The sequence below is a fragment of the Gallinula chloropus genome (genome assembly GCF_964237585.1).
Source record: "Gallinula chloropus genome assembly, chromosome: 16".
In the NCBI taxonomy this organism is placed as follows: domain Eukaryota; kingdom Metazoa; phylum Chordata; class Aves; order Gruiformes; family Rallidae; genus Gallinula; species Gallinula chloropus.
Genome location: NC_140101.1, coordinates 16,509,659 through 16,524,087, shown reverse-complemented (window position 1 = coordinate 16,524,087; position 14,429 = coordinate 16,509,659). Strand labels below are relative to the sequence as shown.

Genomic DNA, 14,429 nt, shown 5'->3' with positions numbered 1-14,429 from the left:
CCTGTGCTGGTGTTGCAGCACTGTGCTACCCAGGAGGAAGGGAAAAGGGGTATCAACAAGGCCTGCCCACAGCAGACTGGCCCTGGCTCCAGAAAGCAGCTACAAAACACAGGCAGCATCGGGGGGAGCAGCCAAGGAGTTTTAATTCCCATGGAAACAGCAAGCCAAAATTAAGTTTGAAGCAAGCCTGAATCTAACCCAGCACATGCAGGAAGAGCTGGTAAGCAGCCTGTAAGGAGCAATAACCAGAAACTCCATGTCCCAAGGAGTGCTACCACATCCAGAGCTGAATCCACCTTTCAGAGCTGTTTCTGTCTCTTGGCACTGCAGGAAGCTCACGGCTATCTTGGCTGTTGTCCTTCTCCCTGGAGAGCCCCATTCAAAGGTCCTCCAGGTCCTACCTCCATCAGGACTCTCCAGCAGACCTGCCTTCCCCCTGCACACGATGTGTTTTGAATTCTCCAGGTAAAGACCTGGGAAGCACCAAGTGTTGCCAAGCCACAGCACAGTCAGCTCCATGTCCCCACCTCTGCCAGAATCACTCTGAATTGCAGGAGCTGGTTTCAGCTGCCATGTCTGTGGGGACAGCACCAGCAGGCCCCAGCTTTCCCACATCCAGTCCCAAAAAGAACAATTTTTTCCCCAAAGCTGTAACTGTCCTTCAAAGAGTCTCCCTTATTCAGTAGGTTGGTTACTTGGTTTCTCAGCATCTCACAGGTACTCAGCATGAAAGGTGACTCCCCAAAGAGAGGTCACTTCTGTGGGTCTCTCACCCTGAGGATTGCTTCTGCACCTGCAGGACTTCCTAAAGCCTCCTGCTCCAGTCTCGAGCCCTGCAGTAATGACCCTTGTCTGAGCAATCCTGTGCTGGAGAGCATTTATCCATTGATGATCTTCTCACTGATGTATCCAGGCATGGTGTAGATCAAAAGAATGAGGAAGATAGTCAGCACAGTGACAATGAACAGCACAATGATGTATTTCTTGTACCGCTTCCAGATGAAGAACACAAAGGTCCTCATGGGATTCACAAACCAGTTGAAAGAAGTTTTTGGCCGGCTGGAACAGGAAGGGAAGAACAGATAAGCACAGGCTCAATCTACACCAGCCCCTCTGATTTGGTGCCCTGTCACCCTCACGGGCTGCCAGCTCTTCCTGCTGCTTCCACACAGGACTACCCATGGGACTGTAATAACCACAGTGCCTGAAAAGCATTGGAGACAGCAGAACCTGAGCCTCAAGAAAGCCCCCAGAGGACTGCTGTGCACCCATGTAGCTCAAGGGTTCCATTCACACTGTCAGGTCAGAGCTGCCCTTTTCCACACACCGTGTTAAGTGTAGCTGCCTTGAGTACCTCACCAGGTCAGGCCTGGCCCAAGTGCTGCAGCCACAAGTCCTGTTGAACCTGCTTGAGCTCCAGGAACCCTGGCAGTCCCCATCCTGCAGAGCCCACAGCATGGGGCCTCATCCACTGCTCTCAGCAGATGCTCCCTGTCCCCACACCAACAGCTGCTGCAAACACAGCACTGCCCACCCATGAGAAAGTTGGGAGAACACTCACTTGGGCTTTTCCAGGGGTTCAGGCTCTTTTCGGCCCAAACCGACAGGACTTTTCTCAGCCTCCTCCAGAGTCAGCAGCTGGAACTCCGCTTCCACCTTGCCCTGGAGGGGGAACATGTCTGAGCCACCACCACATGCACTGCTCCACAGACCAGCCTGCCAGGAATGGGTGCTCTTCTCCCAGTAGCCGTTACAGATGCTCAGAGCAATTCACTTTTCTCTCCAGGCATTGGCTACAGGGTCTCTCCCTGTGCCTGTGACCAGGCCAGAAACTGCTGGGCAGCACAGGCACTGCATTGTAACACCCTCCCCAGCTACCTGGGTTTGCCTGCTGCCTCTTACTCTGGCATTGAGCAAAACCCACCCTTGGGGACAAAGAATGGTCTGTTAGCAGGGCCACCAGCAGCAAGTCTGCCCTGTGACAGGTGGCACCTGTCTGTCTGGGGCAGGCAGAGACACTGGGACAAGCTTTTGCTGCTGTCCCATCTGGCTGGTGTGGAGCCTCATGCCTCTTGCTTCGCTCCCCTCACTGAGCACTGCTCCATGGGGAGCTCAGGGAAGACACAGAGCTGGATACCTGCTGCATGTCACCGCAGCTGACGCTCCTGGAGGGATGAAGTACTGGAGCTGCAGCAGACGAGACAAGTCTCGTGGACCCTCCACAAAGTCCTGGGCAGCTGGGTCACTGCTGCTTTTTGTAGGTTGTGTGCATGCAGGACAGGCTGCCATGTCAAAGCAGAGACAAAGCCTGTCTGCTCCCCTGTGCCAGTGTCCTGCCTTACCGTCAGGAGGTATGTGTTCCCACTGGGGTCTGTGAACTCCACGTCCTCTGGTTTGACTGAGCTGCTCCACTTCTTCTTCCTCTTCTTTGGCTTGTCCTCCCTCTCCTCTCTTTGCTCATCTTCTTGACCTTTGAGTTTGATGAAGGGCCACCAGCCCCTCGTGCGCTTGCTTTGGAAGATGGAGAAGCGCGGTGTTGCATTCTCCCTGGCCATCTTGATGGTGCAGAGCTCTGAGCTCTTGGCTGCCCGCACCATGTCATGAAGCTTCAGCTCAATGGAGCCTGCAGACACAGTGAAGAGGGAAGCTCACAGTAAAACCCTGACCTGAGTCCCACACACCATCTGGCTTTCTGTCTCAGCCACACGCCCACCACAAGTAGGTCCGTGCTACTGCAAGGACCCAACAGCATCCTGCATATTTACAGGTGGAGAGACTGAAGCTCAGCACAAGAAAGGACCAGCCCAAGAGTTGAAGACCAAGAAGCAGAAGCTGCAGGTCTGGTCTTGTCTCTGACAGAGCCAGTGTGGTTTGTGTGAGGTAGTGGGCTCTTTTCACTCCCTTACCATGTCCCATTCTGCTCTTCTCACATGTCCAAGCTCCTCTGCTCTGCTCATTCTTGCAAATGTCAAAAAAACCCCAAAAACCAGAAAACCCACATACCCCCAAAAATATGGGAATCTCTTCAAAGGTTTCATGCCTGTCTTACAGCTGAAACAGCCTCCACTCATTTCACTGCCTGGCCTTGCATCCCTGTCCTCCTTGGAAGCAGCTCCTGTCCCTCTTTGGCACTGAGCTCCTGCAGCCAATCAGTCATTCCACACACCGGTCTGTACTGTCAAACCACAGCCAGCAAACAAGGGATGAGGGTGTTCTCTGCTCAGCTCTGGTCAGCCTGCACCTGGATACAGTGTCCAGTGTTGGGGCCCCAAAACAAGAAAGGTGTCAACTAACTAGAGTGGCTGGGATAGTCAAGGCTAGGATGTGTGCTGTGGCAGGATGGGTTGAGACACCCAGGCATGTTCAGCCCAGAAGTGGATGCTGAAAGCACATAAGGCTGCTGCAAGTTAAAAAAAGAGAATTATGAGAATGGTGCAGCCAGGAAAAGGGGCCCAGAAGGGTGCAGAGATGCCCCTCCATGGACATACTCAAAAAACACTAGACAAGGCCCCAAGCAACCTGACCTACATTGCAATTAACCCTGCTTGGAGCACAAGACTGCAACAAAGGCTGCAGAAACCCCTCTCTTTCTGGGATTGTACAAGTCAGGAATCCCTGGGACTTCTAACACCTTCTTCAGTGCCTGAGTAGCATGGCTGAACCAACCCCCACTGGAAGTCCTTGTGGAGGTAAAGCACTTTAAATACACCAGGGAAGGTTGATGAGTTAAGAGAATTTTATCCTGCCTGAGAGACAGCAGGGCAAAGGGGCTGCTTTTGACCAGGGAGGCCCAAGGAAGGATGGACAAAGCTGAGCAGGGTGTTACAAACTTGGGGATGGCAGCGTAGTGTGGGGGAGTCACCACCAGCCCAGCCACATCCCCAAGTCCTGCTGCTGCTGGAAACTACCAGAGCAGCTGTGGAACACTGAGCCCCAGCAACAGGATGCCACAACTCAAGGGCAAACAGCCTCACAAAGGTTGAAAATCCCTGTGCACATAACTAAGTTCCTGGGAAAGCTGCTCTTTGGCCACATCTTGGGATCTGCAGATCTAAATGAGAGCAGGGAAAATGAGCAGGTTTATCAGTAAGGCTGTGAGGAAACAGAATGTGTGGAGGTCCTGTGGCATGACAAGCCCTGAAAAGGACACTAAAGCCCTGGGACAAGCACGCAAACGGAACATGTCTGCGTCTGAGAGGTGCCTGTCTGCAGGCTCTGACTACAGCTCACACATAACCAACCAGCCCAGGTGACTGCTGAGCTGGCAGCTTGACCTGATGCTCCTGGCTGTACAGAATGGATCATGTTGGGTAGGACCAGTTCAGGTAACGTGCCAAGAAGCAAGGTTTAAACAGAGAACATGGGAGTGTGTGATGAGCAAGAGTCTGGAACAGCAAGATATGCATGAATCTGGGAATGAACAGGAACTGGAGGGAGACTGTTGGACACCAGCCTGGGAGAAAGAGGAGTGTTTAGCTTTGTGCTATTCAGAGACCCGAGTAGAGTGATCACTGGAGCTTCCCTTTAGAGTAAGGAAAAGCAGCAGTGTATGTAATGAAGCTGATCCTGTGCTTGCACCCGCTGGAGTCTGTGTCTTCCACCTGCCACACCTGCTATCCCTTCTCAGAGAGCTGGGCCCTGGGGAAAACCCTGTGATACTCCAGCAAGGTGAGGGACAGGTCACACCATACCTAGAAAGTCATTAGCTGAAATCCTGTCGTAATCCCAGACCTGGAGGACCAGAACTGCTGGCTCCCGAAACTCCGATTCCTCCACGGAGAAAACAGAGTCCTTCTTCTTGTAGGTAATCTCCTTCTCCGTTGGGAGGTAGCTGAAGCGGAAGACGAACCTCCAGTTGAAATTGCCCTCCCCAGTCAGTGAGTTAAAGTGAACATCTGTCTCTTGCTTGTCATGGTCAAGACCCTTTATCCAGCTGCAGGAAAACACAGAATCACAGAATCTCCTGAGCTGGAAGGGACCCAGAAGGATCAGCAAGTCCAGCTCCTGGCTCCACACAGGCCCAGCCCAGTCAGAGATGGGGCTGAGCACATCATCCTGACACTTCTTGCCCTCATCCCAGCTCGGGGCTGTGACCCCTTCCCTGGGCAGCCTGTGCCAGTGCCTGACCCCCCTCTCAGTACAGAACCTCTTCCTCACATCCAGCCTAAACCTCCCCTGGAGCAGCTCCACACCATTCCCTCGGTTTCTATCCCTGGTCCCCAAAGAGAGGAGATGGGTGCTGCCCCTCTGCTCCCCTTAGCAGGCAGCCACAGACCCCATGAGGTCTCCCCTCAGCTTCCTCTTCTCCAGGCTGAATAACCCCAGGGCCTTCAGCCTCCCCTCGTAATCCTTCCCCTCCAGCCCCTTCCCCATCCTCGTTGCCTCCTCTGGACCCTCTCCGGTAATTTTGTGTCCCTCCTGTCCTGTGGAGCCCAAAGTTGCCCCAGGACTGGGGGTGAGGCCGCCCCAGCGCAGGGCAGAGTGGGACAATCCCCTCCCTGGGCTGGCTGGCCCATCAGCCAGCCCCAAAGATGGAGCAGAAGGATAGAGAATGAACCCCATGGGGTAGTAGGAAAGGAAGGGTCAAAGAGCCAAAACCAGACCAACACCTGACCAGAATCTTTGGGGGTGCAGCCCATGCAGGGGACTGGAGAGGGGCACCACAGGCTGAGTCAGGGGAGAGCAGAGGTTCAGCAGAGGTAGTGAGGGTGTGGGACAGGGCACTGGCCTCCCTCTGGCTCCCTCAGACCTTTTCACGTAGATGTCGCTGGAAGGCTCCCCCGTGACTGGGTTGACGTCATCAAGGATCACATTGTCTGTGTTCCAGATAATCACTCGCAGCTCATAGCTGTGGGGAAGACACAGGGTGGGAGACACAAACATGCTCTTGCCCGCAGTGCCCATCCCAGCAGCACAGCAGGACTGGAGCTTTCCTAACACTGTGGTCCCCTGCCAGGGCTCCTCTGGCCAGAGCAGTCCTGCTGCCAAGCACAAAGCCCTTCCCAGGGGCTTACAACCCCCCAGGACAAACATCCATGGCCCAAAGAGGCAGCTTTTGCAAAACAAATCCTTGATGTGCAGGACATGGGTCCAGCAGCCCTCAGCTACAGGAGCACAGAAAGGCTTAGGCAGGAAGGGACTTCTGCAGTCTCTGCTCTAAGCTCTTGTTCTAACTCCTTAGATCAGATTGCCTTGTCTGCACAAGTATTAAGTATCTCCAAGGAAGGACAGCCCAGCACCTCTCTGGGTCACTCTGTCCCCATCCCTGGGTAGCTTCCCTGTCACTGGTGAAGTATTTTCCCCGTATCCAGCTGAAGTTTCCTTTCCTGCAGTTTGTGTCCATTGCCTCTTGTCCTTCACATGCACCTCCACGTGCACCACCACCAGAATTTGGACCCTCCATCTAAATAGTCTCCTTACATCACCCAAAACAGATCTCCTCCCACAATTCCACTTTGCCAGGCACCCAGAGGACATCTCTCCACCAGATCAGACACAGATGAGTATAAGTTTCTATCCCCTTTGTGTCCAGTCTTCTCTGCCCTTCACAAACACTTGTGCAGCTGAAGTACTTACACCCCACACAGACCCAAGAGCCCATCCCATGGCCAGAGCTGAAGCTGAGAGAGGGCAGCATGTCAGGCTAGCACAGACCATCAGCCTGTGCAGGACTCTGTGGGACATCCCACCAGGCATGGAGAGGCCAGTGACCCTCCACACAGGCTCAGCATCCCTAGCCCTGCTCCCATGGGTGCTACCTGACAGGCAGTCGTGGTCTGATATTGACAGGCGGTGGTGCAGGGACGTCAGTTGGAAACATGTCGATCCACATGTGCAGGGAGCCCTGATGGGAGACAACAGCACACAGGCTTCAGAAGACTGACCACCCTCCAGTTCATCAAGGACCAAGGGCTTGGTCTTGCAAAGAAAGCTCTCACCAGGAAATCACTACTCAGCACTCTCCAATCCCCAGCACTTCAGTGTGATGCATGACTAGGTATTAGATCAGGGCAAAACTACCAAAAATTGCTCATTTCCCAAGGAAAAAATGCCATCTCAGCTGAACTGAATGTTTCAAACAGGTAGGGGTCCCCCCTGCCTTAACAAAGAGCACGTGAGGATGCTTCAGCATCAGCAGTAGATGTTATGCTCCAGCATAACCACTAAGAAGGGTTTGGTCTGCCAATCCCCCCCAAACATTTCCAGTGCTAGCCAGACAGGGATGGCAGAGCTCTGCTTTGTTACAGAGCCCCAGTGCCCAAGGGGTCAGGGCAGAACGTTCAAATGGTGGAGCTCAGACCACTGCACTGCACAGAACTCAGGAGGAACATTTCTCCCCCATCCAGCCATTATGTTGCATCCCCAGGGAGAAGCCACAGTGCAGAACAGGGTTCTGGTAGAGAAGCAAAGTGGAGGAAGAGGCAGGGATAAGCAAGGACACTACCACCCACTATGGTGCACGCCAGCAGTGCTGAGAAGGCAGAGCCAGCCTCTTGCCACCCACACTGCATCCTCATCACAGCAGTGCCACAAGGCCTGAGGAGACAGGAATGACTCTGGGCCACCAGCATCACAACCACAACTTCAATGGACAAGGGCTGCTTGAGTAAAGGTTGTTCAGAAGCACAAGAGGTTATAGGGTGGATCTGAGCAAAGACCAACAGTCCTCACTTCACAGCAGGGTCAGATATCCTCAGACACAACTCCAGTGGCCCACCCAGGAAGGGGCCATGCATGGGTTTTGCGCCATGATAAGGAGCCAACAAGGGACCAGTCAGGGGGCTGGGAACCAGCTGCCCTGATGGTCCTTCTCCAGAGCAATGTCTCACCTGCACGAGTCCAGGGTTCTCTGGGTTGTACAGGGACCGGATCTCCACATGCTCTGGTACCAGCTTGTACCCATACCCTGGCATCTCTTCCCAGTGCTGCAGGACGTACAAAGCCTTATGCTCATCATCCAGTGACCAGTTCTCATCTGTCACTCTTCTTCTGTTCCTCACAGAGGCCTCTGCAGCAGGACACAGTCGGGAAGAAGAGGAAGGCAAGGGCCACATAGGGACATCAGTCACAGGCACAAGTAAGGGAAGATGATTGATGGGACAAACAAATACCCCTCCCAAAAACAAAATGGGGAGAAGCAGGAGAGCTAAAATGAAGGGCATGAGTTCAATACGTTGCAGTGATGAGGAGAACTGTAGGTAGAAAGACAAAGAAGCTAAGAGAACTAAGGATGGTCCTGGGAATAGGATCCAGGGGACACTGAGGAGGATGTGACCCTCTGGAGCTGCTTAAGTCCCCATGTCTCTGTGGTAGTACAAACAGATCCATGGATGAGAGGTTTTGTCCTAGAAGTGCTCCAGGAATCACAGAATCCCAGGGTTGGAAAAGACCTTTAAGATCATCAAGTCCAACCGTTCCTGTCCTAAGCTGAACCATATCCCTAAGTACCTCATCTACCCTTTTTTAAACACACCCAGGGGTGGGGACTCAGCCCCCTCCCTGGGCAGCCTGTGCCACAGCCCCACAACTCTGCCAGGGAAGAACTTTTCCCTCCCATCTGCTCTGACCCTGCCCTGGGGCAGCTTGAGCCCATTGCCCCTTGTCCCATCTCCTGTCCCCTGGCTGAAGAGACCATCGCCCACCTCTCTGCACCCTCCTGGCAGGGCAGGGGAGGTGGGGAGAAGGTCTCCCCTCAGCCTCCTCTTCTCCAGGCTGAACACCCCCAGCTCCCTCAGCTGCTCTTCACAGGATTTGCCCTCCAGCCCCTTCCCCAGCCTGGTTGCCCTTCTCTGGACTCGCTCCAGGACCTCGATGTCCTTCTTATGGTGAGGGGCCCAGAACTGGACCCAGCACTTGAGGTGCAGCCTCACCAGTGCCCAGTACAGGGGCACAATCCCCTCCCCAGAACTACTGGCCACACTGTTTCTGACACAAGCCAGGATGCCATTGGCCTTCTTGGCCACCCAGGCACACTGCTGGCTCACATTCAGCCTGCAGCCACCCAACACCCCCAGGTCCTTCTCTGCCTGACAGCTCTCCAGCCAGTCTCCCCCAGCCTGTAGCGCTGCAGGGGGTTGTTCTGTCCCATGTGCAGCACTCCACACTTGGCCTTGTTAAACTCCATCCCGTTGGTCTCAGCCCATGGGTCCAGCCTGTTCAGATCCCTCTCAAGAGCCTCCCTCCCCTCAGGCAGATCAACACTTCCTCCCAGCTCAGTGTCCTCTGCAGACTCACTGAGGGAACATTCAACCCCCTCACCCAGCTCATGGCTAAAGGTGTTGAACAGAACTGGCCCCAGGCCTGAGCCCTGGGGGTGCCACTCGTGACCGGCCTCCAGCTGGATTTGGCTCCGTTCACCCTTTGGGCCCAGCCATCCAGCCAGTTTTGAACCCAGCTGAGGGTCCCCCTGTCCAGGCCAGTGGCAGCCAGTTTCTCAGTCAGAATGCTGTGAGGAACCGTGTCAGAGGCTTTCCTGAAGTCCAGGTAGACACATCCACAGCCTTCCCCTCGTCCATTAAGCGGGTCACCTTGTCCTAGACCATGATCAGGTTGGTTTGGCAGGACCTGCCTTTCATAAACCCATGGTGGCTGGGCTTTACAAAAAGCACCACTTGTCTCTGGGCAGTGACATGAATTTGTGCTCACCATTAATTAACAGGATGTGTGATTGACTAATTTGGGACTGTGAAGCCAAATATGGCAGCTCAAGACAAAATTCTGCCTGTGGGAACAAAAGCAGCAACCAACAGGCTGAGGACACAATGACCACCCAGCCCCTGGAAAGCTGGTGCCCTTTGGAGATCACCTGAGACCAGAACCTTCCCCAGCAGCTCCCAAGCACAGTGGGTGTCCACAAGGCACCACCTGTAGCCATGCCTGAACCAGAGCTGGTTCTCAGGGAAACACCAGCAAAGCACCTCTTTTCTCCCAGCTACCCCATGACCTGAGAAAAGGGGGAAAGTGCTTTGGAGGCTCCTTGCCCTTTCCTGAGCAGGATTTCTTTCCCCTTCATGACAGAAGGCATAGAGGCCAGCAGAAAGCTGAGGAAAGCAATACTGAAATGAGCAGAAGATAAAGTTGGCTCTACACATCAGACCTTCCTCTCAAGGCAGGCTGAGCACAGGGATCATCCTCCCTACACAGCACTGCCTTGAAGGACCCAGCCACCCACACATCTGCTCCATCCCTTCCACCAGGCTGGATTCAATCCCACAGGTGCTGGCCACTGGAGGGAAGGTGCACAGCAGGGATGGCCTGTGCTCAGGGAAGCTCTCCATCACTGCTGGTGAAGGGCAGGAAAGGCTGCTGTGTCCTTGGACATCCATGGCCCTGGCTCAGGATTTGTAATGCCAGTGAGGAGGGAAGAAAAACAGCAAAGCAGAAGCTGCCCACAAGGTCACAAGGGTCAAAGGAGCAGTGGGGAGTCACCCCAGTCACTAGAAAAAGAGAGCACTCTGAAGGACAAAGCCAGCTGAAAACAGGAATGGAGTCTGGAAAGCACCCACCCCCCAAAAAATAAAGGTAAAAGGAAGCCAGCATCTTGCTGATGGTGATCACAAGCAGATGGAGGTACAGCTTTGTGCCAGGGTCAGCCACCAGCACAAGTTGCACCTTCTCTGACTGCACAAGCCATCACACCCCCATGCACAACACTGCCATGCAAACAGGTGCATTCTGCTCCACCCCCTGCCTGGGAAGCCACTTTGGGACCTAATGGCATGGATCACATCTTCACCCAGTGCAACACCACTGACACTGACACCAGGTCACTGAGCACTGAGGATGCTCCCCATGGAGATCCAGACAGCTGCTCCATGCAGGAAGGGCAGAGAGTGGGGGCAGCCAGCCTGGACACTTCAGGGAAGAGATGCTGGTGGGTTCCTTGAACACAGGGAGCTGTAAGAGAGCAGCCACTCTTCTCCAAGCCCTCTGTACCTTCAGGAAAAGCTTCTGGAGGGACCCTGAATATTTTATTGTCCACTTTGACGTCCTCCCATCTGTACTCTGCTGCAGGGAGTGAGTTTTTCTTGCATAAACTATCCAAGATCTGTGTGGGCTTGAAAGCGTCTCGCCACATGTTGTAGCCATTTCTGCATGGGAGGAAGAACAAGGAGAGGATCTTCAGCTTAGACACATTTTTTTCCCAGGCTGTGAAAAGCCCAGCCTTCCCTCCAGCACAGGCTATGCCACCAGATCCCTGCTCAGCTCTTCACTGGGAAAAACCTCAGGCACACAAAAGCTAAAATGAATGAAAAGCTTAAAAACTTCTTCCCAGAAGCAGCCACACTTGCAGCTCACAGAACCATCAGCTTCAGAGCAGCACAGGATCCATCCCAGCTGCAGCTCCTAAGTGGGACTGAGCTTTGAGCAGTGGTGGAGTCTCAACTCCATGCCCATGCTGATTCTCCAATATCAAGGTAGAAGTTTACAGAAAACTGGCCAAAACCACCAGAGAACCCATACTGAAGGAGGCCAGAAGAGGGCAGATGTCACAAGTCTCACTACCCACAGATACTGCAAGAGAAACCACCCTACTTTCTGAAAGAGGGCAAAACCCCATTAGTGGCAAGTGAGCACTTTTCTCACAGAACATCACTATGAAAGCACTAAAGAATTCTCTGCTATATGCAAAACATGTTTGCAGCAGGAAATAGAGCTGTCACAGGAAGCTGGTGGGAGTCTAAAGGAGATGTGGGGCATCTGCTCAAAGGATACTCTGGAGGCATACTCTAGCCTGCAGAACTAGAGGTGCTCTGCTATTCACCCAAATGGTAGGCAAGAATCACAAGGTTGGAAGAGACCTTTGAAGGCCACTGAGTCCAACCATTCCCATCCTGTGCTAAACCAGATCCCTGAGCACCTCATCTACCCTTTTTTTGAACACACCCAGGGATGGTGACTCAGCCCCTCCCTGGGCAGCCTGTTCCAGGCCCTGACAACTCTTTCAGTACAAAGAAGAATGCCTTAGGGTCTTATGGGCCTAAGGTGACATCTGGCACCTACATGTTGTACTGAGAAGCCACCCCACAGTTGGCCCTGTGCTTGCTGTAGAATCGGTTCTCCAAGTCGATCTTGGTCTCCCCAATCAGATCATCAGATCCAACCAAATCGTGGTCAAACACTGCCACAGTGAGTTCTGATTCCATGGGGAAGGAGACTGTCAGCTCCACGACTCTGGACAAAAGCAGACAGGCAGAGTTCAATTAGCAAAGAAGATGGGAATGAAATACATGCTTTACTTTGATCATCCTATTTAAGAACTGTATTTAACAGCTCAAAGACCTCTGAGAGAGTTTGGTTCTCCACAAGTTCAGTGTGTGCAGTTCTCAGTGTGCATGTTCAAACACAGGAGTGACTTTTCCAAGAATGCATGCCCTTGAACAGAGGTCCTGAAGCTCTGGAAAAAGCTCTCCAATGCTCTGTTGCTGAGTGGCTTCCCACTTTGTTAAATGAAGCCTTTTAGAGTGCTCCCCTCCTAACCCAAGACAGGTATGGCTCCTGCATCAGCCAGAGGCAAGAGACATGCCCAGGGCCTTTGCCTCACAGCAGAAAGGAACAAAAGACCCCACATGCTGGACCACAGCCTGAGCTCCAGATTTGCACTATTCCTACTGAACTTGCTAGAAGGAAAATTCCTGCATACTCTCCAAAGATGGGATTGAGCTGCTTGGGGATGTATCGCTCCTTTGTGTCCTTCTGCTCCTGCCCCACAGTCACTACCACGTAGGGGTCGGCCTTGCCATTGGGGTCTGCTGGAGACAGGTTCGTAGCCTGGAATACAAAAGAGGTTCTGCCAAACATCAGCTGCAGAGAGCACCCTGTGCAGGGAACACTGCATGGGCCCAAGATCACCCAACCAAGTCCCCTGGTCAGGCCCCTCCAGCAGTGAAACCTGTTCCCACACAAATCCCTACTCAACAAGCCATCAGTGCCTTCAGCTGCTGGCCCACCGACTGTCTCAGGGCAGATAAGAGGAGCTGAGAAATGCCTGTCTGGATGTTTTAGCACCTCCCAAAGCTACAAAGCAGGGAAGGCTCCCCACTGACAGAACGTAGGGCAAGATGCCACTGGGCTGGCAGTGCCTTCAAGCCCGCACAGAGCTATTCACAAGTGCCACCCCTCATCTTTACAGAGAGGTGGCATTCCTGCCACCATCACCAGAGACATACCTTAATGATGTAAACCCTCACAAGAACCTTGATGGGCCTGTTCCTTGGAATGCCCTGGGAGACCCTGGGCTCCATGCCAGCTTCCTCAGTGGGGTAGACACAGAAGGAGCCCTGTAGAAAAAAAAAAAACCCTTCAAGTAACTAGATACAAAAAATAGATGGGATTGGAGCCACCAGGACCAGCTTCACCTGCCAGCTGGAAAATCTGAGCCACTGCCCCATGCAGACCACAGACAGCCTGTACCCATGGGGACACTCCTTTCCAAAAGGCACTGTCCTGTCCACATGACAGGCAGTCCCTGTTCACAAGTTAGGCTGCAGCCTGTCAGACCACCATTAATGCCAGGCCTCAACATCTCCAAGCACTTTGGATTGCCAAAGGCAGAGCACATCAAAGGTTTTATAGGGACCTTCTTATGTCCACTTCTGTAGTTGTTATTTCAGTCTTCAGGAGCTCCTGGGTGGGGGGATGATGCCTCTTTTAAACAAGTTTTACTCATTTTAAAACCAGTGAAGCTCACAAGTTCCTTTCTGCATACTGAATGTATTCAGAGGCTGCAACCAGAGTAAGAGTTCCTTATTCTTCACACTTTCTCCTTGCAGGAGCAAAAAGAAAAAAGCTAAATCAGGTGCATTTATCAACTAACAAAGGCCCACAGCACACAAGTGCTTCAACAGGCACTCACAGTACCCCAGCCATGCCACACCATGGCCTCACCTTGCACACACACACACACTCTCCAAGGCTTTGCTGGTGTCAGCACATTGTGAAATGCAGGTTGTCCTAAGGATTTTCTTACACAAGCAGCACAGATGTCAGGCAGATGTTACAGTACCTTGTACTTCCCCACAAAGTGTTCATCCTCATTTCCATCTTCATCCTCATTTGCTTTGCCACGATGAAGGGGAAAAATACACAGCCAGTCTTCAAAATTATCAAACTCATTTTCCAGCTCAGAGTTGTAGATCTGAAATAAATAGAAAGTAATGTTGGACCTTTTCCTGCCATCTTAAAGGGGGGGGGAGTCAGAAAAGACCATCCTTTCAAGCATTTCAACTGGTCCTATGTTACCCCTCTCTGAGCCAGTGTAGGGTGTTATGGTTTCCCCTCATTCCCCCAGGTCCACCCTCAGATGTGCACACACATCCCAGCTTGGCTCCAAGGTCTCACTAGCTGCTTCAAAGCCCAGCAACAATGGGGGCTCAGTGCACACTGCAGATTCTTCTCCCCTAACCTCCACTGCAGGGAGGTGAGGATGA

General features: G+C 52.9%; 1 protein-coding gene across 1 annotated transcript in view; it reads right to left on the bottom strand.

Annotated features, from left to right (window-relative positions):
• Positions 1-878: 878 nt before the first annotated feature.
• LOC311197736 (fer-1-like protein 4) overlaps positions 879-14,429 on the bottom strand; it is a gene marked incomplete at both ends in the record, with an annotated part of 48,740 nt that continues 35,189 nt past the window's right edge. Inside the window, 12 exons of the mRNA XM_084271532.1 lie at positions 879-1,059; positions 1,562-1,662; positions 2,343-2,623; positions 4,692-4,933; positions 5,750-5,848; positions 6,759-6,844; positions 7,830-8,008; positions 10,936-11,090; positions 12,004-12,174; positions 12,644-12,771; positions 13,170-13,280; positions 14,006-14,137. Of these exons, the coding sequence (XP_084127658.1) occupies positions 879-1,059; positions 1,562-1,662; positions 2,343-2,623; positions 4,692-4,933; positions 5,750-5,848; positions 6,759-6,844; positions 7,830-8,008; positions 10,936-11,090; positions 12,004-12,174; positions 12,644-12,771; positions 13,170-13,280; positions 14,006-14,137 (1,866 nt within the window). The remainder of the gene's footprint in view (positions 1,060-1,561; positions 1,663-2,342; positions 2,624-4,691; positions 4,934-5,749; positions 5,849-6,758; positions 6,845-7,829; positions 8,009-10,935; positions 11,091-12,003; positions 12,175-12,643; positions 12,772-13,169; positions 13,281-14,005; positions 14,138-14,429) is intronic.